This window comes from Symsagittifera roscoffensis, unplaced genomic scaffold (assembly GCF_963678635.1).
Source record: "Symsagittifera roscoffensis unplaced genomic scaffold, txSymRosc1.1 SCAFFOLD_778, whole genome shotgun sequence".
In the NCBI taxonomy this organism is placed as follows: domain Eukaryota; kingdom Metazoa; phylum Xenacoelomorpha; order Acoela; family Convolutidae; genus Symsagittifera; species Symsagittifera roscoffensis.
In genome coordinates, this window is record NW_026971422.1 from 1151 (window position 1) to 14727 (window position 13577).

At 38.5% G+C, this 13577-nt stretch overlaps 1 protein-coding gene across 1 annotated transcript; it reads left to right on the forward strand.

Annotated features, from left to right (window-relative positions):
- Window positions 1-494: 494 nt before the first annotated feature.
- On the forward strand, window positions 495-13148 carry LOC134856438 (uncharacterized; the record flags this gene model as incomplete). The annotated part of the gene is made up of 6 exons (XM_063872719.1): window positions 495-909; window positions 8440-8695; window positions 9010-9103; window positions 9448-9687; window positions 10069-10249; window positions 13009-13148. Coding segments are annotated over exons 1-6 (1088 nt in total), but the record flags the coding sequence as incomplete, so codon positions are not given.
- Between the last annotated feature and the right edge of the window lie 429 nt (window positions 13149-13577).

Consider the following 13577-nt stretch of genomic DNA (forward strand, 5'->3'; position numbering starts at 1 on the left):
TAATTTCGGGTCGCGCAAAATTGCAACATATCTTCCTTTGGGTCGCGCAAAGTCGCATAAAATTTCTTCGGGCGCGCAAAGTCGCAACAATACCCATTTTGAGTCGCAATGGTCAAAACATAAGTCCCCGGTCTCGAGACCCGGGTAACAATGTATCATTTTTTAATTGATAAACAGTTTTTGGAAGTTTCACGCGTGAAACTTTTTTTCTTCTTTGATTTAAACTTCTATAAATTTCAGTTAATCAGAGAAAAACATGCATGCATAAACCCAATTGATAGATTTGAAATTGCTATAATTCATTCTCAAAATGTTTTTCGTTCAAATGTGAGCAGCAGTTTTTTTTTAAATCTAATTTTCACCTGTTCGTTTTTATTCCAGAAATGCACTTTTATTTACATTCTCCTCGTTAATTTGCCAGATGTGCACAAACACTTAACCAAGTGCGTGGAATTATCTGCTGCCAAGTAATTAATTATTAATTGACACAGGAATTAGTTGCTCATTTTTGATCCCGCGAAACAATTTGAATGGACAGTATTCAAACACCATTTCTTGTTTTCAAATCTAACTTGTCCAGAGAAGCGCACATTGAACTCCAATATTTTTTGAGCTTACAACTTTTGCAACTATTTTCCTCGAAGTAGTATTTCCCTAATTTTCTAGTTTAAACTCCAGCTTTTTTAGATTTGATTTCATTCAACTTTTTAAAATTAAAAGCTAATTCTCAAAATGCCCCGCAACGATAACAGTTTCTTTAGAGAACCTCTCGACGGAGAACTAAGCGATGATTTGGACGGCGGTGGCTTTGATGACAACTTCGGCAACAGTGGCGACTTCAACGACATAGGACTGGATGATGGTCTGGCCCGAAGTAGACCAGGCACTGCGACCAGTGTTTTATTCCAGGTACTTTGTGGAATTTCCTTCTTCTACTTCATAAAATCTACAAAAACAAGGACTTGGTTTCAAAAATATTAATTGTTTTTTTTTCGGCCTTAAGATCATATGGATCATAAAAAATCCCATGTATTTAAATTAACATCAGTTTTTCAAAGGCAATGTGATATCCCTAAGCTGTGTAGCGTGTTGAGGAATAAAAGTAAGAGAGATGCTGTAAATTTACTGTTTTGATCTTGTCTTTTCCTGAAGTTAGAAGCTGAGATTGGTTACTGTTTTTCAGCATGAGATATGAAACTCTGACCAATTCAACCTTAACGTTTTAACAACATCCAATGGCCTTGACCACACTTATATAATAATAACGTAATAGATATAGTTAGCACATATGGTTACTGCAGATGCAGTAGCTAGCAAACTGTCCTCAAGGTTGTGTACTACAGATGCTGCAATACCACATTCCCCCAGGGACCGAATAAATTTTATCTAATACATTTAAAATTTTATAAACAACAATACTATGAGTTTTCAGCTCATTTTTCGTGGTGCCATGAATGTTCTGTTTCTGAGTATTTTAACTAAAAGTTTTTCTTTTCCGTGTCTATCTTCTTAATTTCTAACGGCACTTTCCACTGCGTGCTCCATGGTTGTGTCGTATCCAAGGCAGCATATCCAAACTTCTTCCGAAATAAATGGCGTTCTAACAGTTTCAGTCGGGTCTCTATCGGGTTGTTTTTGTTCGTTTTCACATTCACCAGACTGGATCGGTACTGCTCTAAAGCCATTTCGTTAACGTCTGCCTTTGACTGAACGTTTCACGGGGCTACCCAATCTTTTAGGCCCCTGTTTTTTCGTGGTTCGCTTACTACGCCTGACATTCGTACCTCCTTGATCGTCAACCACTGAGTCGCCCGAAATTCGTGACGCAGATCCTTGTTCGCCTGTCGCCTCCGTTAGATCTTCCATCCTAGATTTAATAATCTCATCCGCTGTTCTTTGCAGACCTCTAGTCAACACTTGATCGGCTAGACTTTGCCATTCTTCATCTCCCATATCTTGTTTCTGGATTCAAGATTGAGCTAGGTGACGTGTCCCTTGTTATGCGCTTCCTAGAATGTCTACTTTTAGTGCCCGAACTGCTTGCACGATCAGCTTGGTCCCCATCTGATTGTTTTGGATGAGTAACTTCTTCTGCTGCTACCGCAGCTTTCTTTTTTTCTTTGTCCTTGTTATTAAGCGTTTGGCCATTTTGATCTCGTGATTCCCCTACCGGTTTTAGCGCCACCTGTTCTTGCGTCTTTGGTCCGATTGTCTTTGGGCCCCCGAGATTAGGCTTTGCCCACCTAATTGCTAGGTTAAGTCCCCCACCAACCGGTGTGGCAAGCGATGTTACGACAGTCTCGCTGTTTTGAATTAAGTCTTTTTTCTGTTCACTCGATATATTCCAGTCCTCCTCTTCCGATATTGTGTCCTCCAAGAGCTCGTCATCTTTCTTCTGGTGTTTCCTTTTTGGCTCCTCCAGTGGACTTTTAGCCTTCTCCTTTTGATTTGTTCCCTCTTTGAGTGACTTCGTTGGAGAACCTTGTAACTTCACCAGATCACTTTTCCTATATACTGCTACTGCAGCTGTTGTCACTGTTTTCGGTGAGTCAAAAGCGACCTTTCCCTTGAACGGCTTTGTCAGTGCCGCTCCACTTTTTCTCGTCTCGTCTCTGCGACTGAGGTTTTGGCTGTTCCACTCTGACCCCTTTGGTTTGTCCTCGACAAATCCCTTCTCCCATGAGTAGAGTAGCTCCTTCCGCAGCTCAGGGTCGATTGTACTCGTGGCATCTACTAGTTGCGAGAGGCTGGGTCCGTCATATCTACGCCGCTCTGCGTTCCAGTCAGCATTCGCCTCCAACAGGTTCCGCAGAGTTCTTGCTCTGTTCCTCTCCTGAGTCGTCAAACTGGCTTGTTTGAATAGGGGGCTAACCTCTCTGCTTTCCTGCCCTTTTTTGACAATCTTTAGTGAGTCCCGAGATTAATCGATCCTTTCTTGAGTTGGCTTGCAGTTAGGGCCGACCTCTCCAGATGCTGCTTATCTAAATTATCAGAGAATTCTACAAATTTATCTCGTATAATTTTAAATTCCGTTTTTGGCAATCTACCAAAGTGTGCTTCAAACGGTGATTTCTGTATGGTTTTCTGTTTTATCCACCGCATGTCTCTAATGATCGTACTGAGACACAATTTAATTGACTTTACATTTTCCTCTAGTAACATCACCCCCAAGCGCCTTTTAATGGTTTGAATTGTTCTCTCGACTAAGCCACACCCGCGATGATCGCCCACCGGACAGAACTTTTGTTCTATATTATGTTCGAGACAGAATTTTTTCATAGCTTTTCCTTTGAATCCGGAAAATTGGTCGGTTTTTATCGATTCTGGTATACCGTGTGTATCTATGTACGACCTTAGAAATTTTATAGTTTTTCCCCCCGTTGATTTCGTCACTTTCACTGACAGGAACTTCGAAAACCGATCAATCGCTATCAACAGATAGATTTTCTTTCCTTTATAGTCTTCTAAAGGTCCTGCGTAATCTAACTGAACTTCCTGCCCTGGCTGCGATAGCAGTGGCAGTGGTTGTGAAGAATTTTTTGGTAAAATATATTTTGCATTCTTACCGTAGCGTGTACATTCTCTACACTCTTCAGCTAGGTTTACGATATCCTTGTGCATGTGGGGCCACCACAAATAATTTGACACGTCAATCATTGCCTCCTGCCCCGGATGTTCTCTATGAATGCGCTTCAAAACTGCTTGACGCAATTGAGCTGGTACTGCTATCCTATTGTCTACGAGAATGCAATCGTCGACTACTGATAGTTGGTTCCACAGCGGTTTTGTGTATGGGCCCATAAGCTCAAATCCTGCTCGATCCTTCCTCTCTATTACGCGACGTAATCCGTCCATCCACACATCCTCCGAAATGAGTTCGGCTAACAGCGTTTTATCGAATAATTTTGATAAACTAAAGCTTTCGATGTCTCTTCTGTCTGCCACTGAGCTTTCCAATTGCGTTTGCCGTTCGTTGATTCTTTTCGAAGGTTGTACTTCGCCCACTTCCGGACCTAGATTGTCATCCTCCGCTGTTAGATCCACTTCTATGATTGATTTCGTTGATGACCCTCTTGGGCTGCTCGTGACCATCTGCGTCATTCCCTCTAGCTCTTTGATGTTTCCCGGCATCTGTTGATCTTTGCTGACTAGATCCCAAATAGATAGCAAGTTTTTCGTTTCTTCCGCGTCTTGATCCCATATTACTGCTCGTGCAACACAGCTGTCCTCGTCAAAGCTGTCGTCCGTTCTGTCTAGAGTTCCTCTTCTAATTCGACATGTTCGATGGAAAGTAGTCTCGGTTATTTCTGCTTCTGCTACTTGATCGCTCTCCTCCTGTGTCCTACAGTCTCCGATTCTCACTGTCTTTTTCGTAATCTTTCCTTCCTCCATTTTTTCTGAGTTTACTTTTCTGTTTGTGACTAAATTAACCGACTGAACTGCTCTATTGAAATTGACAAGAGTGTTTTTCTGATTCAACACGTTATTTTTAGTCAAAAATTTGAATTGCCATAGTTCTCGTTCCGGTCGAGCTTTGTTCGGTTTTTGACCGTTTTGTTGCTATGGCAACCACGCCTGGATTTTATCAAGTTATCTTCTCTTTTCTGTTTTTGAGAATATTCTAGAACCTTTTCACTCTGACTTGTTACATCCGTATCATTCAGTCGACTGTATAAACAGTCGAGTGCTCTATGAAAGCACTCAATCGACGTGACCACAAATTTTTTATCCAATTTTGTTTCCGGCCAAGGTTCTCCGGTTGGTTCTCTAGATAGATAATCTACTATCCCCATATCCTTTCCTGGAATATGGACAATTTTGAATTGATAAGGCAGTAATCTATCTACCCACCTTGTTAATCGAGATTGATATGTTTTGTTAGACCTGTTTCCTTCTAAGGCAGATGTTAATGCCTTATGATCAGTAACTATTACAAATTCTTTTCCTAATAAGTAATGTTTGAAACGATCCACTGCCCACACCACTGCTAGCAGTTCAAGCTCATTAGTAGAATACTTTTTTTCTTGATTGTTTAAGTAACGCGACGCAAAAGAAATTGGAACCCATTCATTCTTCTCCGTCTGTTGTTCTAGGGATGCCCCGAGTCCACTATGGCTTGCATCACACTTGACCCGAGTATCTCTATTCGGGTCATAATAATTCAGTTTAGCAATGTTTGCTACCGCTTGTTTGATTTCATCGAACACATCACTATGTTCGGGTCCCCATTCAAATTTTTTTACTGGGATTTTAAAGTTTTTCAATTTTTTCTTTTCTCTTTCCTCACGCAATAGTGGTCTAAGTTTGTCTGTCAAATTGGCTGCATTCGGTATAAACTTCGCAAGGTGATTAATACTACCTAGAAAGGATCTAAGTTGTTTGAGTGACTTCGGATGCTCTAACATAAGAATAGCCTCCGTTTTAGTAATTTTCGGGGTTACCCAACTTTCCGAAAGTTTTTGTCCCAGCCAATTAACTTCTGTTTTGAAAAACTCACATTTTGACAGCTTCAGCGATAAGTTTTCCTTATCAAGCTTTCTTAGAACGTCAGTAATTAGTTGTTCATGCTCTATCTCCGATCCTTTTGAGATGATCAGTATGTCGTCCAAGAAACAAAACGTATTCTTGGAATGATTTAACGTCCGATCCATTGCTTTTTGAAAGTCGGCTGGCATATCAGCCAACCCATAGAATCCCGTCAGAAATCTATACGTGCCCGTAGCTTTCCCCCCTACGATGTTGAAATTACACTGTCTTGCAGTTTGTGGAGTCAACTTTAGCTGACTATATGCATATTTCAAATCTAACACAGTGAAAAACAAGATACCTGCTGTTTGTGCAGTTACTATCTGACTAACACCATCTAATAGTTCTTCCACATTCGGCATCTGATACTTGTTTTTATATAATTGTCTGTTGATGGGCTTTGCATCCAGAGCCAATTTAATCGACTCGTCTTTCTTCACTGTGATGACAATAGGGGCTATAAAACAATCACTGGTACACTTATCTAATTTCTGAATATGTCCTTCTATTAATAATTTTTCAATTTCTTTCTCGACTTTTTCTTGCACATGGATAGGTATTCTCCTCCCTTTTACTTGAATCGGGCAAAGAGGGTATTTAAATGTCGTGTTCACGACATGATGTACTGATCGTCCTTTTCTATCAAACAGTGATTTAAAGTCCTCGTAGAATTTTTCTTTCCACGACTCCGACTGTTCGCACAGCATTATGTCGAATCGAGATTTCATTTTTGGGGCGGGTCTTTGTGTAGTGGTTATACCCACTTAACTTTGTAGGTCTAACCCCAAAATACACCGCGTCCTCCGTTCAGTTATTAGAAAAGTGGCCTCTGGAACTTCCCAGCCAGTGGACCGTATGTTGGCCTTCACCGCACCCAATATTGCTATTGGTTTTTTATTATAATGCACGAATTGTGCTGGTAAGTACAATTTTTCAACTGGAGTAAATTGTATTTTTCCTGATGAATCTAGAATCTGTTTCGCCACTGTCCAATTTATAAACGAAATTGGGCTACCGGTGCCCACGGTCATATTTATTATTTGATTATCAATTCGGATTAGATTCTTCAGTGACTTCATCCTTCCCGATGATGAATCTTTCCGTATGTCAATCTTTTTTTTGTTTCTAGTTTGTTTACTCCATTACCGCCACTGTTCTCTTTCATTTTCTCGTCGATGTATCGATTGATCATCTCTATCTGTCTGTCTTTCTGTTCAATTACCATAACCTCAAATTCTTCGCACGAAACGAATGTTTGAATCAAGTTGCATTCTTCCTCAGAACTCTCTGTATTCTCAGTTATTTCACTGACCTGTTGTGACCGGCACATTCGAGCAAAGTGGTTAGGTTTATTGCAGTTCTTACATTGTTTTCCCATTGCTGCACAATTTTTCAAGTGACCGTCTACAAATGGTCTGCCACACCTGTTACATGGTTTCCTTTCATATGTTTTGATTATTCGATATCGCCCTTCCCTCCTGCTGTTTTCGTCTATTCCTTCCACGATAGGGCTTTCTAGTATTCTGATTCCTGTTTCCTACCACCAGAATTGGTTCTTGTTTGATTTTAATCTGGGGCACTGATTGGGTTGTTGCTTGCGCAGTACCCAGAGTGGATTTCTGAAACGCTTGTGTCGATTGTTTACTCTGCTCAAATTTTATTGCACAATTTAGTACTTCTTCGGGAGGTAACGTTTCGAACGTGAGCGTGTCCTGTAATGCTGGACTTGCATTTTCGAAATAAAGAGATCTCTGACTAGCTCATCTTCCAAAGTGTCCAATGCCGACTTCGCTGCTTGAGCAGTTAGTGCTGCATGAAATGATTCTAAAGATTCTCCCATTTCCTGTGATCTATTGAATAATTTGTACCGCTCGTAAGTAATGCTCTGGCATTTTTCAAAGTTTACCTTTGCTAATCTAACCATCTCTTTGAATTCCAATTTAGAGATCTCCACATGTGGATTTTTTTGAACAAAACGTTTCTTTCCTTCCGTCCCAAACGCAAGAAATAGTCTGGATACTAATCGCTTTTGAACTTCGTTGTAGTAAATATTGTGGCCCACTTTAGGTCCTCTTTCTCTCCTCTCTTCATTCTCGGCTGCGACTCGATCTCTTAATAGTCTATCCCGTGCTTCTCTAGCTGCTGTTACAGCCTCAGATTCGCCCTCTCTGGGTGTTTCTGGACGGCGTTCCGGCTCCTCTAACACCGGTTTAGGATCTTCCAGCATAACTTCTGGGTTGACATTTTCTTTTACAGTTACCGCCATCAGGAACTGATCTAACCATACTTTAAAATTCCAAGGTGGATCAGAGTTCGCTGTGGTCCAGTAAACGGGAATTCCCATGTCCGTTCTATTGTCCTGAGCAAAAAATCCTGCTGGCTGCGCCATGTGATATCCCTAAGCTGTGTAGCGTGTTGAGGAATAAAAGTAAGAGAGATACTGTAAATTTACTGTTTTGATCTTGTCTTTTTCTGAAGTTAGAAGCTGAGATTGGTTACTGTTTTTCAGCATGAGATATGAAACTCTGACCAATTCAACCTTAACGTTTTAACAACATCCAATGGCCTTGACCACACTTATATAATAATAACGTAATAGATATAGTTAGCACATATGGTTACTGCAGATGCAGTAGCTAGCAAACTGTCCTCAAGGTTGTGTACTACAGATGCTGCAATACCACAGGCAATAACGTGATGAGAACAATTTTTTCTGAAACTTGTCATGGTAAAAAATTAAAGAGAAATGATGTTTATAAGTTATGCTTTACATAATCAATGAAGTTCAAAACAATGTCAGTTTTGCTCAGATTTGGTATCATTAAGGTCTAGAAAAGTACTTCTTGAACTAATGAAATACTCAAAAAATCAATAACTTGGAGGTGTTTTAGTGTTCATATATACTTTTTTCAGGCGAACGATGACACCAATATGGCGGGTTACACTGACCCAAATGCGGACCCCCCTCCCTCCTCTGCGCCCTCTCAGAACGAGCCTCGCAACCCCACCAGGGTGGTGAAGTTTGCCGTCTATTTGGTCATTCTGCTAGCAGTGGTGGCCATGTGTATGCTGAGTGCATTCATGAGTATCAGCACTCTCTTGCAGACGAAGGACATTCCAGCGACGACTTACAAGCAGAAGAAACAAACGGGTCCACATAAACATACGGGTATTGAACATGCTCAAACTCAGTTGATCTTAATCGACGTTGAAGCCAGTTTTGACCTCGATAATAATTAGCATTTGATTTAAATGCCTTTTCAATGTCATTTGTCATTTTTTTCTGGCAGAAAAGTTAAAAATGACATTGTTAATTGTAAATCCAGTGATTCAAAAGGAAGCAAATACCAAAAGAAATAGAAACAATTACTAAGATTCAGTTTTTTCTTTCAACTTTTTGGTTGATAGCCAGGAAAAGGTTGAAGTAAAATACCAGATTCATTGTCAAATTTTGTCTTTTCATTCGGAAACTATTCACTTCAGGAATCATCTTCATGGCAAAAGGACTGGATCTGATCACATGTGAGACCTTCAACTTCACCTCCCTTAACATAGACGAGCTCTTCAAACGACCCTTGTTAGTATCATCCCATATTCTATATATAACAGAATGAAGGATGGTGGTTATTTAGCAGCAAACTTTCAAATACAAGCTCAAAACGACATTTTTGATTTAGAAAATGGCCCAATTATTATGAAAGCTTGTTTGAACTTTTATTAGAAAGATTGTTGCGAAAACAATCTACAACCCCTCCATTTGTACCGGAGCGACTTGATAAAATTTACCAAAATTTTTCGATAGAAACTATACTTAAGTACTTAATTGCTAAGTCGATCAAATTCGAACAACGTCCGATAAAGTCGAAAAAAGGCAAAACAGATGAAATTGAACAATCCTTGAATTCAATTGGTTAAAATTAGGTGTCAGGAGCGACAGTTCACCCTGCACTACTACGACGAGATCCCCTTCTACCTGGAGTCCAGTCTCCACGAGATGCTGCAGTATGTGAGGAAGGAGCAGTCCCAACTCACAGCTGTCCTCATCCGGGGTCCCGCAGACTGGGGCAACAAACAGACCACCATTGCCCACGTGACTGTACCCCTGGACCAAGCTGGAACTTGGAGTGTGATTCATCCGGACTTCGATGAATTGTCAGACCGGTACGCTTATTGTATAGTACACAAGATCTCAAACTGATTGTCTGAAGGAAAGTACTATTATTGATTAGCGTCTGATTTTCGGCTTCAAATTTTGCGATTTTCTGCTTAAACTTTGCAATTTTCTGCTTCAGTTTTTGTCTGGGTTTCAAAAGCCAATGATTGTAGGAAGAATTTTTTCTGGATATGATAACTTATGCTAAGTAAAAAAAAATTTGGGTTGCATTTATCTTTCCAGAATATCCAAATATCTTCAATCAAATTTACCATAAAGGTGAGGGACAAGCTACTTTGTCTTCAACGCAAAATCATACGTAACTATCGAGCAAGCATTTGAAAATCCTTAAACTAATCGATTTTTTCATTTCTTTTATTTTGCTTCAGCTTCGCGGCATCGAGTTTCGAGGGAGCCATGACTCACTTGAAGTGGGAACTAAGCCAGGACCTGCTGGACGGGGGATACTCCATGAACCCAGTGTCCAGTAACTTCCGAACACTTTTCCTCATGAGTGAGAATGTGTTCATGAACTTCGGAAATGTCGACGCCATTCGATTTGAGATGGAGGTCATTAATTTAAAACTAAGCATTAATTTAAAACAAGACTGCTCGTATCAGGGCAAAGCCCTGAAAGTTCCGACTGCCTTTTAAGGTTTATGGAGCAGCAGTAATAACATAAAAAAAGTTAAATGTAATAAAATAAAATTAATTTTTTTTCTAAAATTTGAAATTTTTTATGAAAATCATCCCCCCACACGCCATATAAAGTAGAAAAAGATAGATTTCGTTCCTTGTAACACATCATTTATGGCAAATTAGCTTCTCGTTCAACCAATTTGGAACGATTTATAAGACGGATTAAATCTCCGCTTACGCGTTAATAGCGCGAATTATATCGCGCGTTAATTGTCCCAATTTGGTCAAAATGGCAATCTTTAAACCCTCTTAACTTTACGAAAAATGATCACAGGTAAAAAATTTCCGTCAAAATGGCTAGTTAAAAAGTCGAAGTTTGTCTGAAGAAAAAAAAACCCACCCCGAGCACAAATATTCCATTACTTTCGTATCGAAAGTCGGAACAACAAGGGGGGTTCTTTTCAAAAATTTTGTCGATCTTTCTTCTAGGTCGACCAAACTGATTTTATGAGTCGTCCCATATCACTAAAAAGACCCTATTTTGACAAAACTTTCTGCGCCGCTGGCAAGTTATTGAAAAAACAGGCCAAGCTGAAAAAAAAACGTTTTTAAGTACTTCTTGGAAAATATTGAACAAGAAATCGCGTTTTTTTTGGCCCGAGCTTCCCTCTCATAGTTAATAAGAGTTGGCGACTTTTTTGCGCCTTTAGAAAAATTTTAAGGTCCGTAAGCTAAAAATTGATACCTCCAAATAGTCAAAGGAGGGGTCGAAAACCTGAGATAGGCAGATTTTAAAATCATACCCTGAAAACAGAACACGATATGCGCATGTTTGTAGAATAAAAGTATCATTGCTAAAATTTTTAACAGTGCTACGAGTTTGGTTTTCACTTATACTATGTATTACAAAACCTGCAAACTACGCAGGAAAAAAAAGAATCTTCTTGTTTTCATTAAATACTACAATTCTATATAACACTTGGAACTTTAAAAAAACCTCAAATGAAAAAGCAATTTAGCCGGGGAAAAAAACGAGCTTATTCTTAAAACAGATCAAACAAAATCCGTGTTAACAAATACTGAAAATTACATTTGAAGCGGAAACTACACAAAAGATAGAGAAAATCCATAAACTTAACGAAACCAAAGCCAGCCATTTGAGATTTGAAAGTCATGGTGAGCTCTTCTGTTAAAATGTGAAGACATTGTTATTTGCTATTTATATCTGACCAGGAAAAATTATTCAGAAAGCAACCGTTTTGTGCGGTGACCGTTCGACAAGCATATAAATTGCAAAACTTTTGAAATATATGAATTGGCGCAAACTTGATAGATGGATTTCTGAAATTGCAAAACAACCCGAGTAGCCAAAAAACTTTCGTCCAGATTAGCCGAAAAAAAATTGTTCCCGCAAGCCGAATTTTTTAATGTTTCCTGCTAGCTAAAGAATTCAATTTGCTCAAAGCCCAAAAACCAATGGCCTAAACTATTGAAGTCCGTACCATATAATGAAGAGGTGTTTTTCTTTATGGATCTCCCCTCAAAATAACTTTTAGAACCTCGGAACAGAAAATTTAAATGATTGGGAAAGAGGCTTATTTGAAAAAATGGAAAACACTATCAAACTTTTTTGAATTGACTAAATTTGAGCTATTCCAAAACACTTGTAAAAAATCTTTTTTGACAAAAATTTCTACGACAGGGGTAAGAAATTGAAAACCAATTTTAGCAAGACATTGAGATTTGCACAAATATTGGCGCACGCTCTCCATGTCCATCTCAAGACACTTAATTAAAATTGCTTTAAATTGGTTATTTACTGAATATCTAATTCCATGAAAGCAAATACATTATTACTCAACGACAATGTTTTTAGTCTATCGACTAAGATAAGTTTAATTTTTGCGATTTCTTTGCCGGATTTGTTTTGTTCTTAATTAATTTGTTGGAAAGCTAAGGATCTAAGAAAGGCCCTGTTATAGTTGTCATTTCACTTTCAAAAGAACCATAAAAGAACCATAGAAGTTGACTAAAAAAAAATTTTTCTGTAAAAAGCCAAAAACTGAATTAATTTTTAACTTATAGTTGAGAGTTTTTTGTCTACTATTTCATACAAAAAACTGTATGAGAGCTTATTTTGGCTCTTGGCTTTCCAATGAATACTTTTGAGTTTCATAGTGCTTCCGCTGTTAACGGTTTTTTTCGCTGCTAAGAACAGATTTCGATGCTTTCTAATTAAATGGCCAAACGAGGTCTTGGAACCAATTTCTTACATTTTGTCCGGCTACTATTAGTAAACAGTTACATTCATCAGATAACAAATTTTGAACCATGAATATCGAGTAGTTGTAGAGAAAACGGCAGAAACGTGAAAAAGTTCTCATTCCTTCATCTCTTGAAAACCAAAAATTGCAGCTTCTATGACCCGTGACTGTAATACTTTTTGTTTATAATCACTTCTATTCAATAACTCAATTTTGAGTGCCAATTTTTATCCTAGTGGATGAAACTTTCAAATTAAAATTTTTTTATGCTAATCCAATTCACAGGATCACAAGATCGTTAGAAAAATTGCAGAAAAATATAATGAAAAACTTCTTTTTTTTGATGTAGTGTGAATTGTGTATTACAAGACTTTTTAAAAAAAAACAGTAGAAATTTCTGCTTGTGATGTGGTGTGAATTTGTTAGATTTCTCTGATGGAGAGCAACAAGAGTGCCCTGGACAGATCAGTGAGAGACAGGAGGGGAGGGGGGACTGACTTGACCCAACTGCAACACATAGAAGTGCTGTACCAGTGGAAGGACAACTACTTCATGCTCGGCGACTCGTGAGTATACATTGTACTCATACTCGTGAGTACTAATACTCGTATATAATAGATAAAATAATATAGAAAAAATTGTAAAAATATAATATATAATAATCGTACTAATATTCGTGACTACTTCATTCATATATTTTAAAACCAAAAAATAAAATCATGAATCATCTTCTTCATTTATTTTGACATATGTATTGTAACACATTACTATGTAAAGCTGGCTAAAATTTTGGTAAAAACACATAAAATATTCGACTTGAAAACAAAACAAAACTGTTGATTAGAGATTGGAACGTATGCAGAAATAATTTGCTAAAGGTCAAACAAGCTTTACACTTTAACCGAAAGTTAAACCCAAAATATTTGGCTCCGAAAAAAAACACTAACTGTTAATATAAGCTAGGGGCGTACGGTTAGCTTAGTTTTTTCAGTTCT